At 37.8% G+C, this 27,658-nt stretch overlaps 1 protein-coding gene across 6 annotated transcripts in view; it reads right to left on the minus strand.

Annotated features, from left to right (window-relative positions):
• Positions 1 to 27,658, minus strand: part of OTOF (otoferlin) — a 165,727-nt gene that overhangs the window by 15,367 nt on the left and 122,702 nt on the right. For 4 of the 6 annotated variants that reach the window (XM_087929478.1, XM_087929472.1, XM_087929493.1 and 1 more), the window contains exons 23-36: positions 26,879 to 27,068; positions 25,668 to 25,792; positions 23,859 to 23,993; positions 23,147 to 23,308; positions 21,927 to 22,046; positions 20,958 to 21,119; positions 16,032 to 16,194; positions 14,831 to 14,961; positions 9,781 to 9,810; positions 7,971 to 8,102; positions 6,457 to 6,523; positions 4,257 to 4,414; positions 1,975 to 2,109; positions 989 to 1,126 (exon numbers count right to left, since the gene is read on the minus strand). In XM_087929478.1, coding sequence (XP_087785604.1) covers positions 989 to 1,126; positions 1,975 to 2,109; positions 4,257 to 4,414; positions 6,457 to 6,523; positions 7,971 to 8,102; positions 9,781 to 9,810; positions 14,831 to 14,961; positions 16,032 to 16,194; positions 20,958 to 21,119; positions 21,927 to 22,046; positions 23,147 to 23,308; positions 23,859 to 23,993; positions 25,668 to 25,792; positions 26,879 to 27,068 — 1,848 coding nt within the window. The remainder of the gene's footprint in view (positions 1 to 988; positions 1,127 to 1,974; positions 2,110 to 4,256; positions 4,415 to 6,456; positions 6,524 to 7,970; positions 8,103 to 9,780; positions 9,811 to 14,830; positions 14,962 to 16,031; positions 16,195 to 20,957; positions 21,120 to 21,926; positions 22,047 to 23,146; positions 23,309 to 23,858; positions 23,994 to 25,667; positions 25,793 to 26,878; positions 27,069 to 27,658) is intronic. The other 2 variants (XM_087929506.1, XM_087929486.1) reach the window with 1 other exon arrangement.

Genomic DNA, 27,658 nt, shown 5'->3' on the forward strand with positions numbered 1-27,658 from the left:
CTCCATTACTGTTGTTGTTGTTATTTGTAGTATTTATTAAATATTTATCTAATTATATTCATACAGTGAAAGTTTGGGGATTGATGAACAGTCTGAAACTTCACGAGCAGGTCAATGAGCTGAAAAGTTTGGGGAACTTGCTCTAAAGAAACTTTTCACAGCAAGTTTTACTTAGTACTTTTAGTGTTACGAAAATACATTTTTTAGTCTTATTGGTCAAAATTTAGTGTTTTTAAACCCTAATTGTTTTCCTGCTATTTTTATTGTGGTTTTATGCTGTTTTCATTACTGGTGATAATGGCTGCTCCAGATTTTCATATTACTGCTTTAATGATGTATTTTCATTAAATTAAGTCAAGTGTTAAATTGACAAAGCAATTCTGATAGGGACACAAGGAGTTCTTCTACCTCTTTGGCTGGTCAGTTAGATGGAGTGCTTTGGGCTTCTCAAGAAGTATAGAAGTTATGGGACAGAGGCCTAGAAAAAATGAACACTGGGAAAGGAAAATCCTTAGTAGTCTGACATACTAGACCTTACGGGCACATCTGCTCTAGAGTTGGAATTTCAAAATTTTGCCACCAATCAGAATGTTCCTCTCTTTAACTGGCCCAATAACCAGCTAGCACATGAACCCTACTGAGAGAGCAAACGTGTATAGGGGCCTACAAAATAGAATACATTTACCGTATTAGTCCTCAGGTGAATAGCACTCCAATATTTCAGAGATTCCTGGGGCCCTTTTTCTTAATTTCCTTCTTCTCCCACCCACCACCCACCCATCCCAAGCTTATAAAAGCTGTTCTTAATTATTCAGGGCAAGGCATAGCAACAAATCATTTTTCCTAAAATCTGGGGAGTCAGTACTCAATAGCAGAGAGCAAACCCAGGCTGAGACTTTCTAGACAAAACATGGAAGTCCAAACCTTCAGAGCTGGAACAGATATGGCAACAATATGGTCTTGAAAGCTGTATCTCATTTGTTCTTACCCTCACAATGTAGACTCGGACCAATACATTGATGGGATCATTGCTTGGAATTCCTTGAAACATGCCAAAAGTAGGCTCATATCCAGCCTCCTTGGTGATATCATCAGGAAGAGGCACTTTATAAACACACAGGGACCCCTGGGAAAGAGAAGACAAAATTTTAGCCCAATTAAAAGTCCATCTAGGTTTTGGCAGAGAAGGCAAGAACCTACTAAGCTCTTTTTCCATCTTCTGGCAACTGCACCAGGCCTGTGACACAACACCACCAGTAAGTTTAAACAATGCAAGTAGAATTAAAGTTTTTGTGGCTCTAATGGAATTACACCACACTTGGGAATATTTTAAAATAAAAAAGATAAAATGTAATAAATAAGTAATAAGTAACAAAAATTTACGGTTTCCACAAGAGAGCTGTATTTAAGGAGACATTATTTTTTCAGCTGTTGGAATGGTGACAAAATATTTACCTACTCAGCAAAGTTAGTGAAAAAAAAATTCTTAGTGCTGAACTAGCATCATGACAATAGCACATATGGCATATTTTGCTCTTGCAATCTGCAAATGCTCTGCTGTAAATTTGACTGATGGGGATACTGAGAATGATTAGAGCAATTCCAAACAATTCTTTCATTGGCCTTTTCCCCCCTAGTGTAGACAAGAGAAATCACGCTTTTCTCTACCCAAAGCAAATGCAAGAAAGGATGCACTGTGTATATATATTGGAGAAGAAATAACATTTCAAAGACTTGTTCTCCTCTTTAATTTGGATTAACATTCCTGATTTATCTATCCATTTTTTCACTCATTCCATTAATTTTGCTAAATCCCCATTATCTTTCTTTTAAAACAAGACAAGTTTAACTGAACAAATTCTCTGTTCAGATCAAAAGTGGAGTGAAATCCGATCCTATCTTTGCCTCTCTGGCTTGCCAATAGTCTACTAGGATTAATGAAATTGGAAATAACTAAGTGAAATTTACACTTACTTTAAATCTTCCCACAATGCGATCTTCATCTGCAGAATTGTCATCATCATCTCCAATCTTCCCACGGAGGAGGTTAAACGTATGCAGCCAGTCCTCAAAATTATCAAACTCTGTCTCCAGTTCTTTGGGATACACCTAGTTAGGATGGCACAATAACATAATTTGGGCCTCTGACTATTATGATCACATATTTGGACTTATTCAGGAGCAATAGTACTTATTGGTCAAAATTAAGATATTTTGCTAACATAGGAGATATGATGCACAGTCATGCCCACCACCAGCTTCAAAATATGGTCCTTGATCCCTTTTTTATGAAAAAAAATATATGGAGAACATCTATAAGCATACAATAATATGCAATAACAGAACCATCCAAATTGATGAGATCTCTTTTCCCTGTTTCTTTTCCAGTTTTCTTGCCAGTCTGAAAGTCATAAATATTTTCATCATCATTTATGACATTGCAAAATATAATTGTTGTCACAAGTTTTATTTCGTTTCATTTGTATTTTCTTTTCTCCCACTCTCATAATCGATGAACAGCATCTAAACAATACAGAATTCCACTGTGATACTGCAAGGGTGTGTGTGTGTATGTGTGTGTGTGTTTTATTTTGCAGAAACACACTTCCTTGTAAATAAAATAAAAGAACAATGAAGCAAAGAATGTGAAAAAAAATTAAAATTAGGTCAACCTATTTAATCATTGCAGTAGAGGCACACTGACAATCTATAGCAGTTATATTCAGTGTGGTAACCTTTAGATGTATTGAATATAATTGTCATCTTCAATCAGCACAACCTATCAGAACATCTGGAAAAGTAGGCTGAAAGGCAGTGAAAAAATGGATGAACAAAAGGAACTGCAAGTAATTTTGTATATGATTGAAATCTTCCCAGAGCTGAGATAGGTGTGAGGTTAGGTTGACATTCCTTTTTTTCAGAATTTCTGACTGTGAAATGGTAGATTTACTAGAAGACTCTTCCCTCTACCTAAAGGCAGTTTTATCTCTCTTAAAATATCTGGTTCTAAGAGGACATTCAAAGAACAAAAATATGTTGTCTCTTAGCCTGTCAAAACTAACTATCACAAGGAAATATTACACAATAGGCTTTTCTTTTATTTTGCAATTTTAGGACAAGAATTCACTTGTGTTGTTTGATTATATTTTTACCCTTGTAAATGCTTTTGATAGTACAGTAAATTCTAATAACACCAAGTCATGCATTGTTTTCATTTTAAGAACATGACCACGTAATCTGGAATTCAAAAATATTTATAAATAAGCAGCAATGACTTCCCCAATGTTGCATTTCTGAATGGTGCATGAAGGAAGGTTATGGGAAAGGCCTTCTCCTGAGCTCAGTGCTGTCTGCACTGACTCATCTACAGGATTTCAGGTGAGGGTCTTTCTCAATTAATAAAGGAGAGTATTTGTAGCTCAGGGTTGAAATGAAGGGTTCTAGGTGCTCTCTGAGCTTGGTTGTTTTTTTGCAGATGTTTCATTATTCAAAATTAGTAACATCATCAGTGCTAGTGACTAGTCATGCATGTCACTAGCACTGATGATGTTACCAATTTTGGATAATGAAACATCTGCAAGAAAACAACCAAGCACAGAGAGCACCAAGGCTCCTTCTTTCTCAACTCTTTGGAGATGAGAAGAGATAAGATTTTAAATTTTCCAGAATGCACATTAGGGCTTCCCAGCACTACAAGTGGAATATTATGGGCATCTTAAAGCATTCTACTTTATACTCAATGACATTCTGCAAACCACATGGCATAAATTCTGACCCTGCTCCTTTTGGTGATAGTATAGCACAGGGGTGTCAAACTCAAGGTGTCACGTTGTCATCGTGGGATGGATCACAACTTTTCCTCCTTTGCTCAAATGGGTGGGCGTGGCCCGAGCATGATGCATCCAGCCTATGGGCTGCGAGTTTGTACTCCTGATGTAGCACCACAGGCATGCTCTTTATAGAGCAAAGGGGTTATAAAAGGACCATTGATAAGAGTTGCCTATCCATTGTGCATGCTTAATTATTCTGATTGGTAGTAATAGATGCTGGATTTCATTTGGGAAACTGGCCTCCGCCTCTCCCAGAACCACATGAGCTGGATTCTGAATGGGGCTTCACTTTGGATTCTTTTAGAGTTCTCTTTCATTTCAAAGGGACTTGAACAGAAAATTAAGGACTAAAAATACAAAGCTAAAACATTACAACTGGATAACATGCTTTTCATTTAATTTGGATTAGGAATGGGAACATCTCACCTTCATTTCATCGATCTTCTGCTTGTTCTTCTTTTCAGGGGCATCTGGCTGGGACTGCTGCTGTTTTTTCTTCTTGTCCTCTTTGGATAATTTGACTTTGTCTTTGGTCTTTCCTTGGCCTTTTGAGCCTTTTATAGGAGAGTCATCAAGTCTCATTTCTAAACTCCCAGAGAAGAACAGCAGATATAGATGGCAAGAATAAAAACGTTTGTAGTAGGGAAGGCATGAGACAAAAAACAACAACAAAAAATCAGCCATGGCATGCATGAAAGCTGACAGAAAAATTAGCTAGTAAAAAGTAAAGTTTGCAATACTGATCTAGCTTCCAGCCCTGAAATAATCATGCAAGCAAGCACCTTGTGCTGGTTAAGAATTTTCAGTGTATTCTTGGGAGCCCGTGGCTTCTTATTGGACAGACATTTCATTACCCGAACTGATAAGTAGAATAAATAATTGAGTTGAAGTGAATGGGTTTACAGAAGTAGAAAATGCAAGAATCAGAACCAGGGGTGGGTTTCTACCAGTTCTGTCCACCTCTGTAGAACTGGTAGCTCTGAACAGCAGCAGACATTGAACCAGTTCTATGTCTGCTGATGTTTTTGCCCACCCGCCCATCCGGGGTCTTACCTGATCTTTATTTCCTGATTTTTCAACTTCAGCTGCCGAATGAGACACAGCTGCAGTTAAAAAAGCAGGAAAAGAGGGCTGTTTCAAAGGCTGCTTCTCTGCAGGCAGCTGCTGCTGCTGATTTACAGGCACATGGCTCGCAGCTTGCAGGGAAGCTTGTAAATCCAAAACTGGTAGTTAACCCTGACGTATCCCACCCCTGATCAGAACCAAATCAAGAGAAAAGATACCATGGCTGACACCCCTTTTAGGCAAGAATAACAAGGTGTTGGCATCATCAGTTGTTGCTCTACTTACAATCAACACAATTACCCTATGACACTCTGTTACAAGTGGCAACGGGGAAGAATCATCAGAAGCCTGTGGCCTAGTAAACTAGATTGCTTCTGTTCACTGACCATACCTCAAAGGATGCTGACCTGGTAGGATGGGATAAGCAATGAAGTCACATGGATGTGTTTAACTACTACAATATTCCTATATCATGCTGTCATTTCTACAATTTCTGCCTCCCCCATTTTGCCCTTCTTTCCCATGAAATAGAATAGAATAGAATAGAATAGAATAGAATAGAATAGAATAGAATAGAATAGAATAGCTTTATTGGCCAAGTGTGATTGGACACACAAGGAATTTGTCTTGGTGTAAATACTCTCAGTATACATAAAGAAAAGATACATTCGTTAAGAATCAAGAATCATAACCTACAACTCTTAATGATAGTCATAGGGTACAATAAACAATCAAATCATACTAGGAAATAGTCAACATAAATCGTAAAGATACAAGCGACAAAGTTACAGTCGTACATTCACAAGTGGGAGGGGATGGGTGATAAGGAGTGATGAGAAGATTAATAATAGTAGTGTAGACTTTGTAATAGTTGAACAGTGTTGAGGGAATTATTTGTTTAGCAGAGGGAATTATTTGTTTAGCAGAGTGATGGATTTCGGGAAAAAACTGTTCTTGTGTCTAGTTGTTCTGGTGTGCAGTGCATAGTCGGTTCAAGGTATATAAAGCCTGGTTCTGCTTTTGCTCATAGCCACTCAGTAAAGTACTAAAACTTTAAGGGTATCCAATATACAGTATACTGTATTATTACTTGCATGCATGTATGTAAAATTGTCTTCTTCAAAGCGATCTGGTTACTTTTGGTCACACAACAAATTAAGAGGGAGATTTGGAATGGCAAATGGCTGTTATATGGGGGGAAGGATACTTTTTCATATTTTCTACTAATTTAAGCAGTGTTATTCTATAAACTCTCATGAGCTCCCACATACTCCAAAGAGGAAATCTTTATATATCATCATAAGGATATTGTCCTTTTGTACAGTTTCATGTGTACTTACTTTAGCACTATATACCATTCTCAATATAGGGACTTGCTAAATATTACTGTGTTTAATTGTTCTGTAATAGACAATCAATCAACCAACAGGTGAGTACTTCCTTAATTAAACAGCTACAGTGAAAAGAATGTTTTTCCTGCTTATTGTTAGTTTTCTTTATAAGGGAAGAATCACAAGATCTCCTCTCCTGTTTTTCGTTTTCCTAATTTTCAAACATTTACCTTCAGCGGTGTCCATCTCTTCTTTCTCTTCGGCTTCTGCAGCAGCTGCCTCTTGCTGCTGAAGTAGCTAGAAAAATGAAGGGTAGTCAATTGGATGGTTAAATATAGCACGATTTCTTTTTTGATACATGGACAGTAATCATTTACCAGACTACAGAAATACAGAGAAAAGTGAATTCAAATGCAATACCTCCTGTGGCATAGCAAAAATCATGCCATCACCAGTCTTGAAGAGATCAGTGGTGGTATTCAGCTGGTTCGCACCAGATCGAGCGAACCGGTAGCAAGGATTTGGTGTGGGTCGCCAAATCAGTAGCAAGTTCTGGCTGGCCATACCCCCAACCTTATCGTGCTCCTGACCAATGCTCGCTTCACCCTGCCCACCTGACATTCGCCTAAACTATTTCTTTCTTTTTTTCCCTCCTGACAATCAGCTGTACATACGATCAGCTGTGCCAGGATTCCCCTTCCTGAGCCTCAGAGGAGCCTTATGGGAGCAAAAATGCCTCCCCCCCTGAGGCTCCTCTGAGGCCCAGAAGGCCCCAAAAACGGGTGGGGGGATGGCTGCAAAGAAGCAAAAAATTAAATAAATGCCATGCCCACCCAGTCACATGGTCATGCCCATCAAGCCATGCCCACAGAACTGGTAGTAAAAATTCTTGAATCCCACCACTGAGAGAGACCTATATTTACCCTTTACTGGAAGGCATGGGACAATGAATAATACAATGGGCCTTCTGGGCCTCAGGTAAGCCTCCTGGGGGAGCGTTTTTGCTCCCCACTGTCCATTTTTTGCCTTCCTGGGCCACAGGAAAGCCTCCTGGGCAAAGCAGTAAGACAGTGAGGGGGATCCCAGCACAGCTGATCATAGGAACAGCTGATCGTTGGGAGAGGAAAAAAAAATACCTTAAGGAGTGACTGGGCAGGGAAGAACGCAGTCAGTGATGTCAGGCATGTGTGAAATGTTGCGCATGCGCAAAAAGGGCTGACTGGATGGTGAGGGGAGGGGCAGAGGTGGCAGAGCCAGCCAGGGGCACAATTTGTCAGTTCCCCGAACTGCGCAGAATCTTAACAAATGGTTCTATAGAACCGGTCCAAACTGGAAGAATCCCACCCCTGGTTATAGCACTATAAAGATTCAGATAGTTTTTCAGAATGTAGAGTATGAAATCTGGAGGGAGAGGACATACTAATGTAATTTTTTTCCCAAGGAAAGAATAGTAGAAATATATAACCAATCTAATCTAAAAATAGAAAAAGATTGCTTTGGGATTGTTTTCAACAATGCCTTAAAAACAAATTAATTTGGAAAGGCCAAGTATATTTAATAATCAGGAATACAGAGTTGAATTAATTTGTACATTTTGTCCATGAAGAATGACTGGCTCTCACATAGTCTTTCATCTCAGTAGGATAATATTGCCAGGTGAATTACTAGATAGTTCTGAAATCTTCCTCTGATATCTAAAAGAATTCAGGGCCCACATCTGTCCTGCTTGCCAGTGATTGCCCACCTTCATAGTTTCAATGGAAGCAAAATACTTGGACCACCAGTCCAGCATGCTCTCATCAGGCTCCTCATCCTCAGCTTCTTCTGCATTTCCTTTCTTCTTCTTCTTCTTCTTTTTCTCCTTCTCTTCTTCTGACTGTAGGATAGTGGAAAAGAAGTGAGAGATAGTTATGAAATGGAAAATAAATTTATGCCAAAGATTCTAAAGAGACACGTTCAATCAATGCAGAAAAATCCAGACATTTTAATTTTTATACTTCTATACCTGTGTTTCTCAACACTAGCTGAGGAGTTCTGGGATGAAGTCCATACATCTTAAATGGCTGAGTTGAGAAACAGTGCTCTATACTAGAATAGCTGAGTTATCTTGGCCCGTGGGTCACAGATAGCATTCCTGGTGCCTTTTTAGATGTCCCCAGCAGCAGCATTTTGTGTGTCCTTAATTTTCCTTTTGTAAAATAGGAGAATTATACTGTAGGAATTGCGGTGGCACAGTGGTTAGAATGCAGTACTGCAGGCTACTTCAGCTGGCTGTCTGCAATTTGCCAGTTTGAATCTCACCAGGCTCAAGATTGACTCAGCCTTCCATCTTTCCAAGGTGGGTAAAATGAGGACCCAGATTGTTGGGGGCAATATGCTGACTCTGTGAACCTCTTAGAGAGGGCAGTAAAGCACTGTGAAGCAGTATATAAGTCTAAGTGCTATTGCCAAGTGCTATTGCTAGCTGTAATTCACCCAACACATGAATTTTATGGAAGTTCTGTAGCTTCTTCAAACAGAAATTACAGCTTCTCTGTCTTCAGGGTGCTAGAATATGTTAAGAACTAACTTACTGTTTGAATGGATCAATGTATTCTGCAAATCCAGAAAACTGATTAATTGATTAACTACGTTAGGCATTTTGTGTGACTCAGTCGATACATTTGGGATGGACTTTTTCAGAACATGGATAAATGGTGAATGTACTGATTGAAAAGACCTGTATATGGGGAGAAGGGAACTATATTATGTAACTTTGAAGAGGAAAAGGGGCATTAGGTATGTCTGTAAAGAAGATTGGAAGTTGCTTTTTTAAGTATTTCTTTTTTTCTTTCTCAGTTTCTACTGTTTTTTTTATCATTTTTACCTTTACCTTTTTCTTTCTTTTCAATTTGTTCATGTTCATGTAACTTTGCAAAAATATTTAATTAAATATATGCAAACCTACATACAAAAAATAATTTGGGTCATGGCAGCAGACACTGCAATAAATCAGTTTATTTTCTAACTGATTTATTGCAGTGCCTGCTGCCATGGCTCAAAATCATTTTTATATTTCTGTTTGTTTCTATATGTATCTATATCTCCCCAACATTTTTTTACTACACTAAAACTGCAATTTATGATAGAGGCTGAGAATTCTAAGTATGTCTCTCCGTGTGTTTGTGTACATCTTTGTGTGTGCATTTGTATGTGTGTGTGTATTTGCAGTGCACAATAACTCTCAATTTGAGATCTCTCTCTGCCTCCCTCTCTTCCTCCCCCTTCCTCTCCCTCTCTCTCTCTTCCTACCACCCCCCCTCCGCCATATAAGTGTGTGTAAGAGCAAAGGACCCTGGGCAACAACTTTCCCCAAATCTTCAGGAAGAGCAGTGAGTATCTATCAGTCTCAAATATATTTATAGGTCTATTCTCATTTTATATATAGGCCTTCCAAGAAGGGAGCAATTTCAGCTTACTCCCTGAATTTAAGAAGATAAATGTTGCTATAAATTGTTTCCAGATGCCAGAGAAGGTATTTTAGTACAGCACATAGAAGCACAGCTGTCACTTACCACGTCCACCTTCACAACAGCATCAGAATTCTGTCATCAGAGAAAGGAATGGGGAAAAACAAGGGAGAGTTAATACAATGAAGGAGAGTTGTTGCTGTCTGCAGGACATGGGGTACAGCATCTTTGAGCAATGGAGGAAACCCAAGCACATATCTGATACAAAAAAAAGGAAGGTAACACACAGGCCAAATCAATGGAAGGAATGTTACAGATGGATGAAGAAGCTTAGGGTACTGTCCTGTCCAGATTTTTTTTGCTAGGTCTCTAATTCATACATGCAGAATAGCTAATCACAAACTGATTTTATTTTTTTGCTTTATGTAGGATCATCAATTCACAAGTCAGTTATAGAGCATATAGGCAAACACTGGATCACAGATTCTCTGAAAGTCTCTACCACTTGTTCTTCAGGTCTCTTGGATAGTCTTCTCTATCGGATGCCCCTCATATGTTTTGGAACAGCAGCAGTTCTTCTTACAGTGACTAGGAATTATCTGAGTTATGGCTTCAACACATCTGCCGTGTTGAAAGGTATCCTGCCACTCTCCCACCCTCTATTTTTCTTGTCATCCAGCTGTTTACCATCCACTGAGCAAAACATGCCAAACTCAAAAAGAAAAAAAAAACACGCTGTCAGGAGGACACTCATTTTGAAAGTATGTACTGTTTCAATGCTTGCCAAAATGTTCGATTTGAAATGCATGAAGCAAGCACTTTTCCCAGTATGACTTTGGAGAAGGCTCCCAATGGGGTAAGATAGAAACCAAAGGTCATTCTGGGGAATAGGAAGATGTGTGTTGCACAAAAGTCTTGCAAGGGGATTTAATGTTCATGAAAGTGAAAAAGAAAAAAAAAAGTTCCTCTGGTAAAGGAAATCATAAAAAAGCATGTGGAGATGATCTATATGTCAGGATGAACAGAATACACCCTTCCCTAAATACCAGAATAAAATTGGCTTGTCAATGTTTTTCCCCCTCCCCATTTCATGCACTACATTCATTTAAAAAAATATGAGCCTCTTTACTGACAGGTAACCAGGAAGATCAGGCATTTCCAAGGGTGATAAACATTCTTTAAATATTATTCATGCCCACATAACACTTTGATTTAAAAAAAAAAACCCTTTTGAGAAACCAAAGTGTCATAAATCAATGAAGGGGAAGAAGCCCAACTTTTTTGGCCCAATAGATACATTTATCATTTTGAGAACATATTATGGGAATGCTTGCAAAGAGGCTGCTGAGACGATGGGCTTATCCAACCTGCACTCCCAAACTAGGATGCTCAATCATTCTTGCTGGTCCTGTTTTTTATTTTTTTCCTAGCTAGGGTATACTCTTCCAAACAATGTTCCATACACAGCAATCCGTTATGCATTTAGTCCTATAAATTTTGCCGGGCTAGGAAGCTCCTTTGATGGCTGGCACATCAGTTACTCCTTGCTGAGAAAGCCAATAGTTTTGAGTGCCTGACTTGAATAGCAAAAAGGAGAAAAACTCAGAGAGGAAATCATTTGCTCCCATCAGTTAAAAAGAATTTGCTATGCTTTAAGGCACATTCAGAACAATCTACATTATTTCAGACAGAGTGGTGCAGGAATTGGGTCTCAAAGTTTCATTGACCACTATAATTAAAATGCTTTTTGTCTTGTGGATTAGACCTTGTCCGCCTTTCTTCAATTAATCTTGAGATAGATTAATGAGATTGTACAAAAGGAATCTTCTGAAGGCTTTACCTGTCTTTCCAGATTTCTTCTTGGAAATGGAGCTTCCCACACTTCAACCCAGTTCCTAGACATGATTATGCATTTGTATTCTGCCCTTTAACTGAATGCAACAACCCAACAAGTTTTTTATTCATATATTCCTCTGACTAGACTCTATGCAGCATGGAAGCTTTAAGCCTCCACTTTTGCCTCATTTTCAGCTGCCAGGTAGACAAGACTACCTGGAGTCTCCACAAATCCTTTTATTCCCTGCACTGCTTTTACAGAGTTATAGAATAACAGAGTTGGAAGGGACCCTAGAAACCTTCTAGGCCAAACCCCTGCCCAAGCAGGAAACCCTATACCATTTCAGAGAAATGCTTGTCCAAACTCTTCTTGAAAAGCTCCAGTGATGGAGCATCTACAACTTCTGGAGGCAAGCCATTCCATTGGCAGTTCTAATGTCAGGAAATTTCTTCTTAGTTCTAGGTTGGATCTCTCTTGATTAAACTTCCATCCGTTATTTTTTGTCTTGCTGTCAGGTGTTTTGAAGAATAGGTTGACTCCCTCTTCTTTGTGGCAGTCCGTTAAATATTGGAACACTGCTATCATGTCATCCTTAGTCTTCTTTCCATTAATCTAGATATACTCCATTCTTGCAACCATTCTTTGTATGTTGAGTCTCCAGTCCTCTAAACATCTTTGTTGATCTTTTTTACACTCTTTCAAGAGCACATATTTTTTCTATCGTGGCAACCAAAACTGGATGCAGTTTTCCTAGTGTGGTCTTACCAAAGCAGTTTAAAGCGGTACCAACTCTTCACATGGTCTTGATGCTATCCTTCTGTTGATGCGTTGATATATTTGGAAACTGATTGCTGATTTTTCCAACTAAGATTATGAATATTAATTATATATTTACTTTTGCGATTCATATTTAAATAAAAACATACATACAATATAGCTTGTACAAGTATGTACAATCCCAAATTGTACATACTAAATTTAAATGGTTTTTTTTTATTAAACATATTTTAAGTGGAATTGGAATATTTTATGTGTCATTACTGGACCTCAATTCATCAGAATACACCTTTTGGTCTGTGATGGATATACAGTATATTTGGAGACATTCTTGAGTCATGTTTCTGGAGAACATCTGGTAACAGTTCTGAGTTCAAAATAGCGGGTTCAAGTGTTCAAAGCTCTAAATAAAAACCTTTGTGTTTTGAAATTTGGGCTGAACATTTTGTTCCATGTTGCTTTGAGTGTTGTAATGTTCCCTGATTGAACTGTGTTTTTTAATTAACCCCCACATCCCAATAAGTGAAGGGTTGAGTGAAGTGCAGATGAGGAGATGCGGTTAAGTACATGCACAGAAATATCCCTTCGACATAAAAAAAAAAGGAAGACAACCAATGCTTCCTTGGAAGTTAAATTTACTGCTATTTCTAAAATCGTTGCTATGAGGAGAGGTACTTTGGTTTCTTTCTCAGATATCCTATCATATGGAAAGTGTGCTCTGTGCATTTGAGTATGAGACAGAACTCTTATTTTTCATTTTTTTCCCAACTGTCACATGCAAAAAACATCATGCTTCACTGAGTTTTGGGTCAAATTATCAAATATAGAAAATGCACATGGCATATTCTAATAGGGGGGAAGAACCACTCACAGGTAGGAAACAGAGAACTTGAAAAGGAACAGGTTAAAACCTCTGTTACCTAACAATTTTTCTTAAGAACTTAATTTTCTTCCATTAAAAAATAGGCAAGAAAAACTTAAGGACCATTTAAGGATATAGGTGTGTGTGTGTAGGGGGAGAGGCAGACCTCAATCATGTATTATTTCCCAGGAATTCTAAGTATATAGTGTGCCATCCATGTGAAAGAAAAGATGTGGTTTGTATGCACTATCTTCACCCATTTCTGTAACTCCCCCAAAACTTCATAAGGGCCAGAGTTGTTCTCCATCTCAAAAAGGTACCCTTACTGAAGAGTACAAGCAAACAACTGATGAATTAATATAGCAACAAATCAGAGGAACACTCATGAGGTCACCACTGTGTGACCGTGATGCAGCTACAACCAAAAGAATGGATCCAGTATGCAGACAACACCCTCATAACGAAAAGGAACAACTATAGAAGACGCATGAAAAGATCAACAACATTTTCAAGGGAATAAAATTCACAAGGGAAGAAGAAAACCATCTACTACCCTTCCCTTCCTGGATATTCTTATCAGCAGAGGAAATGATGGCAAATTAGAAATGTGAATCTATTGAAAAACGATCCACACTAATCAGGTACTCCATTACCAAAACAACAATCCAGCTTTCTATTACAGAGCTGGAGAAGACATTATTCAGATAAGTACAAAGACATCCCAGTAACCCAGAATTACTTGACTCTCAAACCACTACATTACAACCAATACAAGCAACATATCAAACCATCTCAGAAATTATCAACAGATTATTATACCCACAAGGCATCACGACAGCACACAAATCCCCGAGGCACACAAATCAACTAAAGCCTCTAAATCATTTTGAGTAAACCAAAAGACCAGACCCAGTAGCCCAAGAAGAAAAATACAGAAATGATCTAGAACAGAGCTCTCCAAACTTGGCAACTTTAAGACTTGTAGCATGGCTGGCTGAGAAATTCTGGGTGTTGAAGTCTATAAGTCTTGAGACCCTTGATCTACAACATACAGTGTAAGGACTGTAACAGCCAATGATGGGCTCCTGCAGGTTTGGACTGGTTCTAGCAAACGGATAGTTCCTGCAATCAGCTGGCCCCGCCCCCACTGCCCCAGCCCTATTCTGCCCTATATTTCCATGTTTTTCAGCTCAGCTGATTCATGCAGCACAGTGGATTGCCGTGCCTCAGCTGTTTTACTCACCGGTGGTAAGCTTTAGGGGCTAAAATTGGTGGTTTTTGAATGCAGGGTGAAGCATGCGCTCACATGCTTAAACTGGTTACAGCCCACCATTGGTAAGAGCTATATATAGAATAGATAGGCAGAATGGAGAGCACATCCATGAATATCAACTACCAGTAGCAGTCAGAAGACATTATAAAAACTCCTTACTCTCACAACACATGGACAGACCTAGCCATAGTTTCTGGGAGTTTGCAGAGTGTAAACTGAGCTGTAAATTACCCACAGTAATTTTCCAACAAAGGACATGAGCAGCAAAAGAAAAACAAAAGACAGATGGAACGGAGCAAACCCAGACTTCATTCCTTGAATGAAAGACTGATCAGAGATTCAGTCTTTCGGGTGCCATGCATCAAACCCTTTAGGACTTCTGAAACTCATCCTTGATCCCTCTTACCGCTTCCAACTTCACCATGGTCTCCATCTTCTTGATGGGAACCTCTGGCTCCATGTTAACCACAATTTCACCTGTGGGGTGAGAGTAGGGCCCCCCATTTGCAAGAGTCAGATAGGCGTTCATAAGTTTAGCTGGACAGAAAATAAATAAATAGGGGAAAAACAGAGCCACACACAGGAAAGAGAAAGAGAAAAAGAGCACAGATATATGAAATATTTTAGCATGGAAGTTTTCTGAAGATGAATTAAAGTACATAACATCGAAGAATGAAAACCTGTTTGAAAACATGTAGAAGAAATTGTAGAGGAACTTGGGGTTTAAAAGAAAAAAAAACCCACAATAAGAAGAGGCACACAGAAATATTGAATATATGTGGTCGCTATGATGGACTTATCTATCACAATTGTTTTGTTTTATATAGCTGATTTTCTAATTTTGCTGAGTATATCACCTGGCCAAATATTGGAATAAATTAAGTTTAGCCATTATCAAATATTGCTACATATGAGATGGAGGAAGCAAAGTCACAGATACACCGCATCTTCATTTCTTAAAGATAATATAAGGATGACTCTCCTAACATACTAACTCTTAAAACTTTAAATAACAAAATATAATTAAATATTCCCATAATCTGCTATGTCGGAACAAATAAATTATATTACGTTTTGCTATTTAGAGACCAATTCACATAATGTGCTTAAGACAATATCTTCTAACGCTCTGAATTTGCTCAATGCTATTCCAACTGAGTTTAGAGTGTTGACTGACCTCATCTAGAAATCTTATCTGTTGTGAGCTATGAACATAATCTCTTCACTATCTTGCTATCTTCTTAAATCACATTTTGCCATTTACCCTCACATTTCCCATTTTCTTCTGTGCCAGCAAACTATCATCTGGATTCCTTGCTTTCTGAGCTTGGATGTTTTCTTACAAACATTTCATTACCAAACTAGGTAACCTCATCATTACCAGTGGAGTACATTGATGAGGTTTCTAGTTTGGTAACGAAACATCTGCAAGAAAACAACCATGCTCAGAGAGCACCAAGGACTCCACGGTTGAACCCTGAGCTACAAATATTCTCTTCTATCAGTGTCATCTGGATACTTAGAATGTATTAATAAGTCAAGCTCTTGGCCAATTGATCTTCTCCTACCATCTCTTCCCATAGCATGAATTCCTCTTCATTCCCTACCTGCTGTGCTCCAGTGCTGAGTCTTCTTATCTGGAGGTCTATAGATGAACTTCCGTAAGGAATTGACAGCATGGCTTCCCACAAGTGTGTAACGCCCAAAGGCACGGCAATCCACCACACGAATATTGAGGGGTGGGTGCAGGAGTTCATTTTCAGGCAGATCCTGAAAAGAAAAATAAATATACAAATCATGAATTTTGATCAGTTTCTGGTATTTAAGAAAGAGGCACAGAGGAAACATAAGTGTGTTTTAAATAAATGCTATGGATTTATCAAGCTTAATACATATTTGTCTGTATCACTAAAATAGGCATCATGAATGCCCTCCAGAAGTTTAGGATTTCAACTCCCATTAGTTCTAGTTAGCATGGTCAATGCCAGCAGGATGAGTAAGTTGTCTAAACATCTGGAGAACTTTATCCTGCTAACCTTAGCTTACTTACAATAGCTCTTAGGATTTTCACATAGTTTTTTCCTGATATATACATATAGTATTTGTAACAAGAATGATAAAATTTGGAACAGTCCAAATTCACAACATAATTGGACTTTCTAATGAAAATAGTGAAGGAAAAACACTAGACCTTTTGAGAGGTAAACCACAGCAACAGAATATGACTACCTGTAGACTCATTCTATGGAGCATTTAGGCTGCTTTGACAAAGGAGTTAGTGTGAGAGAAGAAGGTTGAGGAAGATGGTAGATACCAGAGGTCAACAGATAGAAATAGCCAGAGAAAATACCAGTTGAATTAACCTTATCAGGCCTGTACAAACAAACTCTCTCATCCTTTTACATTGCCTGACCTTGATTCAACAAGGTATTGAGGTACAAAAGAGAATTGGTTCCTTAAGCTGGGAAATCTTCCCCAGATGCATTAAAACAGTCATTATGGTGACTATTGTTGAGAAAGCAGAAGAGAAAGCTTCAAACTGCTACTTCTGAAGAGCTTGCGTCCTTGGTTAGGTATATTATTTTGAATGTTGCATTCTTAGTTTGGATTGCTTAAAAACTCTAGAAGTCTGTTGTCATCTCCAAACCCAATTCCTGAATGCTTAAGGGACTGGGAAGAATAAGTTTCAACAGACCCTCTACACCTTTGGCGAGTCCATTGTTTGTTTTCTGGTTCTCATTAGCCAGCTCTCCTCTTCTTTGTGTACAAGAATCTCTGCCAGAGTGAACTAAAACACTTTCAAAAAGAATTTTGTGGATACTCAAACAGCTATCAAGAGAGGTCATCTTGTCATAGCTATCCCGCATCTAACCTGGATGAGCTGTTGACCAGCTGATCAAGTGTTCTGCCCTGTGCTGAATGATACAATTTATGTCAAATATGAAGTTTGCCAAAATTTCATTTGACATTTAGAATATGACTACACTGACTTAGATTAAATCCAAGATTTAATTATGACATCTAAATTTGGGGTGGGATGGGGAACTATTTATTGCTGAAGGATGTGAAAGCTATTATTGTAAGATTAATGCTCCAAGACATAAAATGCATTTCTGAATCCTTCCTTTTATATATAACAGCTATTCTGAAGTATAAATATTTGCATACCATTTCTGGCGGTAAAATTATAATCAGATTCTGTAGTAACAGCACAACCCTATGCATGACTTAAATAAATGTAAAACCTCCTTATTTCTAAGGGGCCTTTGCTAGGTATGTAAAAGTAAGACTGCAGCCAAGGAGGATCAGATTCTGTGCCAAAGATGTCTACTGGATTATCAGTATGAGCTTTGTACACAGCTGAATCTGCAACTCATCAAAACATTGTCTGCTTCCAAGACTACTTAACCAGTCTTTAGTAAATAGATATGGGTCAGACCAATATTTGGTTAATCTTAACATTGTTATTGCCTTGGGCCTGGTTAGGCCACCAACATCTTATGAGAAATGTACTCATATTTCTAATCTGATTTTCCCCTTACATTGTTTTAGTATTGTAGTCAAATAAATATGTGATATCCTTGAATTACAGCTATTCTACTGTCCAGGCAGTGAGAGGGACAGTTACACAGATGTTAAATTTTTTCAATGTCATTTCACATGGGAAGATCTTAGGAAAGATTGCAAGAGCACATGTATTCCTCATAGTCTAACATTTCAGCCTCACTATAGCAATAGCACTTAGACTTATATACCACTTCTCTCTAGGCAGTTTAAAGTTTCAGCATATTGCCCCCAACAATCTGGGTCCTCATTTTACTGACCTCAGAAGGATTTGAAGGCTGAGTCAACATTGAGCCTGGTGAGATACGATCTGCCAAATTGCAGGCAGCCAGCAGTCAGCAGAAGTAGCCTGTAGCACAGCGGGTTGAGCCCTTCTCGCTGATGGACTGTAGATCGCGACTGTCCGCGGCTATGGTCCATGCTCTTTTGTTGAAGAGCTCTGATCACTGTGATTAGGGGCTGAAGCTGCCTTGGAGGGGTGGTGGAGTAAGGGGAAGCTGCCAGCCAGGTTGAGGGGAGCCGCATCTCCCCTTCTGGGCTTGGACTTTCCCCCCCACGAAGACAACTGAAGCAGTGGTCCAAAATGGCCACCCTGAAGAGGAGGACTCAGCTGGACTAAGATTTGTGCAGGAGTGAAGAAAGAGTGGATAACATCTGAGCCGGGACAATTGAGCAAAACAACCAAACAAAAAGTACCCTGGGATTAAGGTAACATTGAATTTTTAAGAAAAGAAAAGTGAGCGGCAAAAATACAAAGGGATGGGAAAAAAATAAGAAAATAATTTTGACAGCTAAGCAGGGCTTCGAACTGGAAAAGGAAGAAGCCGGAACTAAAGACTTAATTAAATTGGATTAAAATATTCTGGCAATAAACAGGCATAAAATAAAGCTGGACTTAAGATTGTAAAAAAATAATAATAATAACATTTACAAATTGGAGACTGGATTGCTTTGGAATATTGAGGTTCGAAAAACCCTGAATAATAAAATAGGGGAAAAAGGTGAAGACTTTGTATAACGGAGAGTGCGATCTTGTGGACAAAAACTTAAACTCAAATAAAAGGGAAAACATCCTGTTTCTTTATGAACTTGTGTTGATACAATGTTAAAGAAATATTGAAACAAAGTAAGAATCTTAGAAAGTGAAAGCAGAACCAGAATAAAGAAAAAAGCAAGGAAAGACTGACTGTGGGATTGATTGATGTTTTTGGTATAGACCCTGGGTTGGAACAATTGAGAACTTTAGAAAACTTGAAGAAGAAAGAAGGAAAGTAAAAGTGTTTTTTGTGGATTTCAACGATTATAAAATATAAGAGTGTATAATGATGATATCTCTTCGGGAATTAAAAATGGAACTTAAAAATATGAAAGAATTACTACAGGAAAGAGGTGAATCACTTTGCTCTGTGTTAGAAGAAATGTGAAATGGCGTTTGAAGAACAAAAAGAAAGAATTTCAGAGGAGGAGGAGTCGGCTCAAGGAGAAGAATTGTTAAATAAACAATTAACACAAAGAACACTACAAAGACGAGGGGAAAGAAGGAAGGCTAAAAAGTTGAGATTTAAGAAGGTAATCAAAAAGGGGAATACCTGTGAAGTCGGGAAAAGCAGAAAAACCCAGCAGAAAATGGGAAAGGAAGATATCAAGAAAGAGAGGGATATAAACTGGAATGAGAAAAGATATGGGAAAAAGAGGGGGAGGAGAGGCAGTAAGACACAGGCGCAGGAAATAAAGAAACACAGAAATAGTAAAATGATGAAAAGAAAAGTTTTTATAGAGATAATGATTGATGAATTAAAAAAGGGGATTCTGCAGGATGACAAGGGGTAATAAAAATATATTTGCAATTAAAAAATACTTCGAAAAGAGGGTAATATAGATGATCAAAGGAGGGATAGATACTGATAACTCTTATTAGATGAATATACATTTTTATTTTTATCTTTAAAAGAAAAGTTAAGGTCTATTGAAGAAATTGTAATAATTGAAATGAATGTGAAGATGTTTAAAAATGAGGTCAATATCAGTGACCAGGAATTAAACAGTCAATTTTTTTCCCTTTTACTCTTTTGAAATTAGAAATAAAATTAAGGGGGAAAAATATATTGTGGAATCCAAATGAAAAGATGTAATGATTATTATTGTAACTACTTAAAAATAAAGATTTATTGGGAATTAAGATGAGGGAATAAAGGTATATTTTAACCACTGAGGTGTCACACTCAAAGCAGAAAAAGGGGGGAAACCTATGCTTGTTTCTTTTTCTCTTGTGTTAAAACTTGTATTAATCTAGAATTTATAAAAAAAATGTATGAGGAAAAGAAAATATGACAGATTAAAGAACTATTTAAATTAATAAGATAATACAGACTATTAAAAAGAAGGAGAGCCATTGGTAACTTTTTTTTTATTAGGTAAACATATATTGTTATTTTTATTCTTAAAATAAATATTAAAGGACTATATTTGAAATAATTGAAATAAAATGAAAGGATGTTTGGATTGAGATTAATGTAAGAGATTAGGATTAATTTGCTTGTTTTTCTCTTTTCTGAAAGTTTGGAATGGAAAATGTAATAATAGAATTAAGTATGCATATATGAATGTATAACTATTGTCATATTTGTATGTAAAAGTGGTGATCCAGAAATATGTTGTCCACTAAAAAGAGCTTTTTGTTTTTATGTGAAAAATTGAATAAAACTTGTTTAATAAAAAAAAAGAAGTAGCCTGCAGCACTGTAGTCTAACCACTGCACCACCACTGGAAAGGAAGCCTTGGGAAAGAATAAAGAGATGGACAGGACATATCAGTTGTTAGAATGCAACAGTGGGAGTAGGCCATCTCATTGTGAGCATCCAGAATAATATCTACAGAATGCTGGATTAGATTAGGCTGCGATCCATCAGGGCTGTCCTTTCAATTCCCTTCTTCCTTATGCTGCTTCTATGAAGGGAAGAAAAACTCACCACTTCAAACCATTTGACCAAAGTGCTGAAATTGGGATTTTTCTTATAATTCTGAATGAGAGATGACTGGACCCCTCTTCCAGCACATTCGATGTCCACTCGAGGTCTATCCACCTGGGCCAAGTTCACTCGCTTCAGGTCTCTCAATCCCCAGAACAAAATCTAGAAGGAAGTTGAACCAGAGATTAAAAGAGGAGTCTATTATAGTTAGACAACTGGAAACACCAAAAAGATAAGGAGATCAAGGATGTAAACAATGCAAATCCAATTAACATACATATTTAAGAAATATAACAAGACAATGTAAGAAATGTTACCAGGAAGCTTAAGAAGCCCCTTAAGAAACAAATAATAGAACAATTTCATCATTATGAATATTGTTGGCCTAACACTCCTACATGCCTTGAAAGGAAAAGCTCCGTTTAAGTTAATTTAGTTATAAAACAAGGGCTGAAATGTTAATGGTTTCAAAAAATATATATTCTAAATTGTTGAAATTCTTGCTTTGATATTTATTTGACTCACAGCTAAATTACTATTCATCAGTTTCCCATGATGCTTTTGCTCATGATTGTATATATGTAATTATATCTTCCAACCTCTCATTTTGTTCTATTTCTTGTAAAATAAAACCAAAGATTTCATGTGGGGACATACAGTATATATACAAAAATCTAGACACACACAAACACACAGAAGATTGTGAATCTGTGCCCAGTAATCAACTCTGCTTTGGAAGATAAAAGCAAGATATGTTTTCATTCCATAGAATACCTCTGACAGTTCACATAACCACTCAGAATTGCCTTATAGGGGAGATGTGCAACATGGAAATTTAATTAATAAATAATAAATAAACAAAACAGTTTTCCAAAGGGAGCCATCAGTTTATTGAGGGTGTGCAATATGGATTTGGTGCTAAACAGATACTTACAAACTCACAATAGTTGTCCAAAGAATTCACATTACCTCTACTCGGTATTTGCTCAGAACAGGGCGAATCCCCAGAGGGACAGGCAAGATAGGACCCCGATCCATATCTGTGGGTCCACTGATGGGAGGCAGATCTGATTTCCCAGCTGGTCCAATCTGGAAGATTGAAGGCTGATGAGATTCTACTTTTTTAGCATCTTAATCTTTGCAAGCATGATGCATTGTCTGTTGGGAAGGTAGTTTTCATTTATAAGTTTTCTATGATTTGGAGGTCTAGAGAGACTGTCTCTGTCTCTGTCTCTCTGTCTGTCTCTCTCTCTCTCTGTCTCACTCACTCACTCACTCACACACACACACACACACACATACAGAGTTCTGTTTTAGGGAAATTACATTAGTGCTTCTTGCTTCGTTTCTAGCTAATTAAGAAAATCCAATTACAACATTTTATCTGGGATTTAAAAGAAGTTAATTGAAGGGTGAAAAGGGCTGGTAACAAGCAATGGCATAGCCGTTACGGGGAAAGCACAAATGATGCAAAATAAAAGGAACAAGTGATAAACAATGCGTGATGCAAATAGATCCTTGGACTAAGAGACACAAAGGCATAACAACAAGTATTTTGTTTGATCTTAACAGTCCAGACAATTTGAGAAGCATCTTAATTCGCAGCACAAATGATTGGTGACTGCCAGAAAGATCTGCCTTTCTCATTATAAAGAAGCTAAGAAAATGGATATGAGAGAAGGGCAGGGGAAGAGAGAAATGGGGAGATCCATGAAACAAACCCTATTCTCAAATAGAAAAGAAGATGGAAAAGCAAATGTCCATTTTCAGAAATGAAATAACATAAGATTCTGTCGTATGAGGGTTCCATTTGTAGGGCTTACTCTATGCAATCCATCTGCAGAAAAGTCTGAGTTATCTTGATAGCAAGTATATTACTCAATTATTTTGCCTCTTGTTCTTTCACAAATGCCCTATTTTATCCAGTGAGACAAGTAAGTGGCTTTTGTTGTCTAAATCCACCATATTTTAAATGGACATGAGGGGGCTAGGGGAGAATATGAAACACTACCAATAAATATCTCAGATAGGCAGGGGACAACTCCCATCCCAATTTGGGTCCCATCCACTTCCATCAACCAAAATGTTTTACATCCAGGATTAACTCTGAAACAAATGAATTTGCCTAATGAGGTTTCAAGCCTGGATAGTCCATTTGTACTCTAAAACACCACACTTCATTCCATTACCTGAAGGAGTTCAAAGGCAGCCAGTAGGTCTCCAGCAGTTGAGTTACCCCGGTAGATCTGGTAATACTCCAACTGAGGCGGGAAACGTGGAGGGCAATATTTCTCATCTGACATCTTTACCACAGGTTTGGCAAATGTTCGGCCCATGAAGTCAGCCTTCCCCTGAAAATATACAGAAATCACCATCCTCATCCTTCCCAGGAGCTCCAAAGGACCACTGCTGGGTGCCTTCCAGTTGAAATTTTATTCAAAACAAGACTATTTACATCTTGATCTCCAGTCCACCCTCAGGGAAATAAATTGATGAAAAGTTCAGGATTAAAGTAGCCAGACAAGCTATTCTTTAGATCTCAGCCTCCCTCAAAAATAAATGCTTACTATTTACCTCTGAGAAATGCATACAGCAGTGCAGGAGTGATGCTGTTTTTCATTGATGAACTGTCACTTCCTTACAACATTTTTAGACATACAGAAAGAACCTGGACCTGAGCCTGCCCCTAACTATCTAGTTTAGTTGCCAAACAGCAATATATTACATTACATTAAGGAATATATAATGATAATTTGTAATAATTATAGATACTTAATGATATTCCTGAGGGATACCAGGAGATGTTCTTACTGGAGGCTTCTAAATTTATACAATAAATACCTGTAAAAAAAGAACTTCTGTCTCGTTTTATGGACTATTGTCTCACTAGTCTTCTCTTACCATGGTATCCTGGTCATAGATTTCAATGACAATAATGGGAGGGTCATCCCGCATCTCATGTGCTTCTCCATATAGCTCAACATTGTCAAATACCAGCAATTGGTCCCAGGTAGGACAAAGTGTTTCATTCAAGACCTGTGGGTGGAGGTAGCGAAAAATTAAATATGTCCAATATCTCTTCTGCATCTCCACATATCTTCTTTTGTCTTCCATTCTACAGGGTGGGTTTTGGTTGTTGTTGTTAATATAAAACAGAAATCTTTCACTTTGTTTTGAAATTGAAACTTAACATTATTATACTAAGCTCAGCATTCTGATCCCTTTTTCAATCAGACATTGTTTGGTTCATAGTCAAGTTGTTTTCTGTGGCCATATCTTAATTATGGAATTCTTTCTCTAGAGAAATACAAAAGGCTTTCATAATGAGCATATCTAATACGCTGAAAACATATTTACTCAAGGACACCATGTATAATTAGCTTTAATTATATGGGGAAATTTTCCATCTGTAAGGAACAAAGATGTCAAACGGTCCAAAGAGAACTAAAAATGCTTGTTATGCATGGAATATTTACTGACTAGAAAACAAGCAGACAATGAAGAATGGAATAGAATGGAGCATGGAATTGGGAAAAAAGTCTTGAAACATTTTGTTGTTGCTATAAATATGCTGTTGCTTTTTACTGTTATTTTAGTTACATATGCATGTATAAGCTCATGCATTCATTGACATATATCTTATGGCAACTCTAGAATAACTATGAATTTTTATTATTTATTTATCCATTCAGCAAACATATATGACTGTTCACTTAGCATAATAACAACAATAGCAACAAAATACATAAGTAAATTAAAAGAAGAATGCTGAGTCACTATAACCAATGCCTGATCCATATATTTCACACCCACACACCCACATCACAGTATACTCCATTCACAACTGGGGGAAAAGCCAGGTCTTTTGGGTTGTCTGAATCTCTTTGAGTTGGGTATGCCAGGAAGGAGGTGCTATTTCCTTGACCCAACCAGATGACATAGCTTTATCAAAATGACACACTGTGTTGGCATCTAGTAGAACAGTCAAAAGCTACCAGGGATGTTATGATGACATGGGAATGGCATGCAATGCTGCACCAGAGTTGACAATGCTTGGAGCATCATGAAGCAGGACTTCTGATTTTCATAATAGAGCAGAAGAAAGAATGCATAAAAGAAATTATGTATAAAGATAAAGAATTAGTCCTACGTTATTTACGGATTTAGAAGGATGAATGAGTACATTGTTTTCATTATTTTAAAATGTTTTAAGTGTTTTAATTGCATATTTTTTTAATTGTAAGCCACCCAGAATCACTGATTGAAATGGAAATTGAAATTGAAATTGAACGAATGAATGAATGAAAGAACAAAAGAACTCCCCCCATTGAATATGTAGCCAATAACATGGAACAGCATCTGAGACACATCACCAGGCAACTACCAAGCAAAGGCATTCTGAAATTCTGGCATAGACTACAGTGTTGCATGGTTGATGCATGTAAAAAACAGGCAACATTTTGATCACACCATTGAAGGTACCATCTCAGCTTTTTTTTACCTTGCAGGCACCCCTGATAAATCACCAAAAACAGAATTTCTACACGCTGCACCTTCCAGATGTGGTAACCTCCATTACTCTAGGTAGCACAGCTGTCACATGTCTCAATTGGAGTTTCTAGGAATTGTAACCCAGAATTCCTGGAGGACAAAGAGTGAGAAAGGCTGGCCTGCAGCAACACTTCTCGAGTCAGGCAGCTGCCATCTTACCTCAGTGCATTGACTTTGAGTGATAAAGAAAACCCTGGCAAAAGGGTCAGAGAGGCCACTGCTGTCTGCAGCGAACAAACTCCGGGCCTGGTACATATGGGCTCGGAGCTGGAAGACTTGTTTCTCTGTGATGGAAAGGACAAAGATTATTGGTTACATTCAGGATTAGATGCAGGATTAGATTTTGGGGAAAAGAAAAAGAATGAAATCATTTTTGCAATAGGCCTTTGCCTTGAATCCGGGATCAGTTTTCAAAATTAATACCTAGAAAACCATGCACCTTAATAACGCTGACGATATATTCTCAGATATAGCCTCATTACAGTGTTAAGCAGAATGCCAACATTTTGCATGACAAATTATGGAAGAAAAGCAACAGAATATTGGAAGATGGAGCTGTGGAGTGCCAAAAAAAACTGGTCCCACATTAATCTAGCCTGCCATTCAAGTAACATCAAAGCAGCTAATGCCTAAATGAGATCCATCCACCCCAGGGACCTCTGAGTCTGGAACTGCTGGTGGGGGGGACAGACATCATTTTATCTCAGAAAATGTGTTATTATTTATTTTATTTATTTTTATTTATTAGATTGGTCAATCGCTTACAAGATAATAGATATAAGAATTAACATGAATATGAATACAGGAAATAGGTACAAATAAATGGGGACAATAGGACAGGGACGGTTGGCACAATTGTGTGCTTATGCACGCCCCTTACAGATCTCTTAGAAATGGGGTGAGGTCAATAGTGGATAGTTTAAGGAGTTTGAGGATGTGACAACAGAGTCAGGTAGTGCATTCCAGGCATTGACCATTCTATTTGCTGAAGCCATACTTTCTGCAATCAAGCTTGGTGCGGTTTATATTGAGTTTGTATCTGTTGTGTGCTCTTGTATTATTGCAGTTGAAGCTGGTAGGACATTGTAGCAGATAATTTTGTGTACTATGCTTAAGTCCAACCATAGGTGGTGTAGTTCTAGGTTGTCCAAGCTCAAAATCTTAAGTCTGGTTGTGTAGGGTATTCTGTTGTGAGCAGAGGAGTGTAGTACTCTTCTCATGAAATACTTCTGGACTTGCTCAATTGTATTAATTGTATTGTGTTTTGACAGATCTTCTTCCACTTCTGCATTGTGTGAGAGAAGAAATCCTGTCTTTGCCTTGTGTCCCCACTCCCCATCCCACCAAAAACAAAGGAGATATTTTCTTACTAGTATAGAGGAGGCTGATGGGTGGGAAAGTTAGGAGACCTTGTCCTGCAGGAAGTTTCTTCTCCTCAAAGCCACAGGGGAGGCCACTGAGGAAATCCTTCCTCTGTTTGTTGAGTCCTAGCCACAAATAAAGTTCCATTTTGGCTTGTACAGTCCAGCCGGCTGGCCCAAATCCCCTTTTCCCAGGTAACTGAAAAAAGATGAGTCAAGGAAGGGAAAGATTTAACAGGTTGTGTTTTCATCAGTTTATCAGAATCCTTCTAATTTATTCCTATTTTTGAGTTCTGAAACTCATGAAGTTATCACAAACACTACTATTTAAACCAAAGCTTAAAAAAAATACTAGCAAAACCATTAAATTTGGTTGGAAATGATTGACACTGTAATCAAAGAACACTGGGTTGATATTTTTTTTAAAAAAGTCTTCTTATATGTTTAAATGCTCAAAATTAAACACATTTTAACATTTTGGGTTTATCAAATGTATATATTGTTTCAATGACTAAAATGTTCTGGATTTGGAAAAACACAAATATCCAACTGCAAAAAATTATTTTTCTTCAATATATGGTTAAGGTTTTGCCTTCCCTGCTGAATGCTGAACCAGCCTGTTGTAGCAGAAATAACTTCCGAATTGAAGCAACAAACTGCAAAGTCTGTGGAAAGTTGCCAGTTTGTTCTTTCTTTTTCTTTCTTTCTTTCTTTCTTTCTTTCTTTCTTTCTTTCTTTCTTTCTTTCTTTCTTTCTGTCTTTCTGTCTTTCTGTCTTTCTGTCTTTCTT

The sequence above is a fragment of the Pseudonaja textilis genome, chromosome 1 (genome assembly GCF_049901715.1).
Source record: "Pseudonaja textilis isolate UNSWEBS1 chromosome 1, rPseTex1.2, whole genome shotgun sequence".
NCBI lineage: Eukaryota > Metazoa > Chordata > Lepidosauria > Squamata > Elapidae > Pseudonaja > Pseudonaja textilis.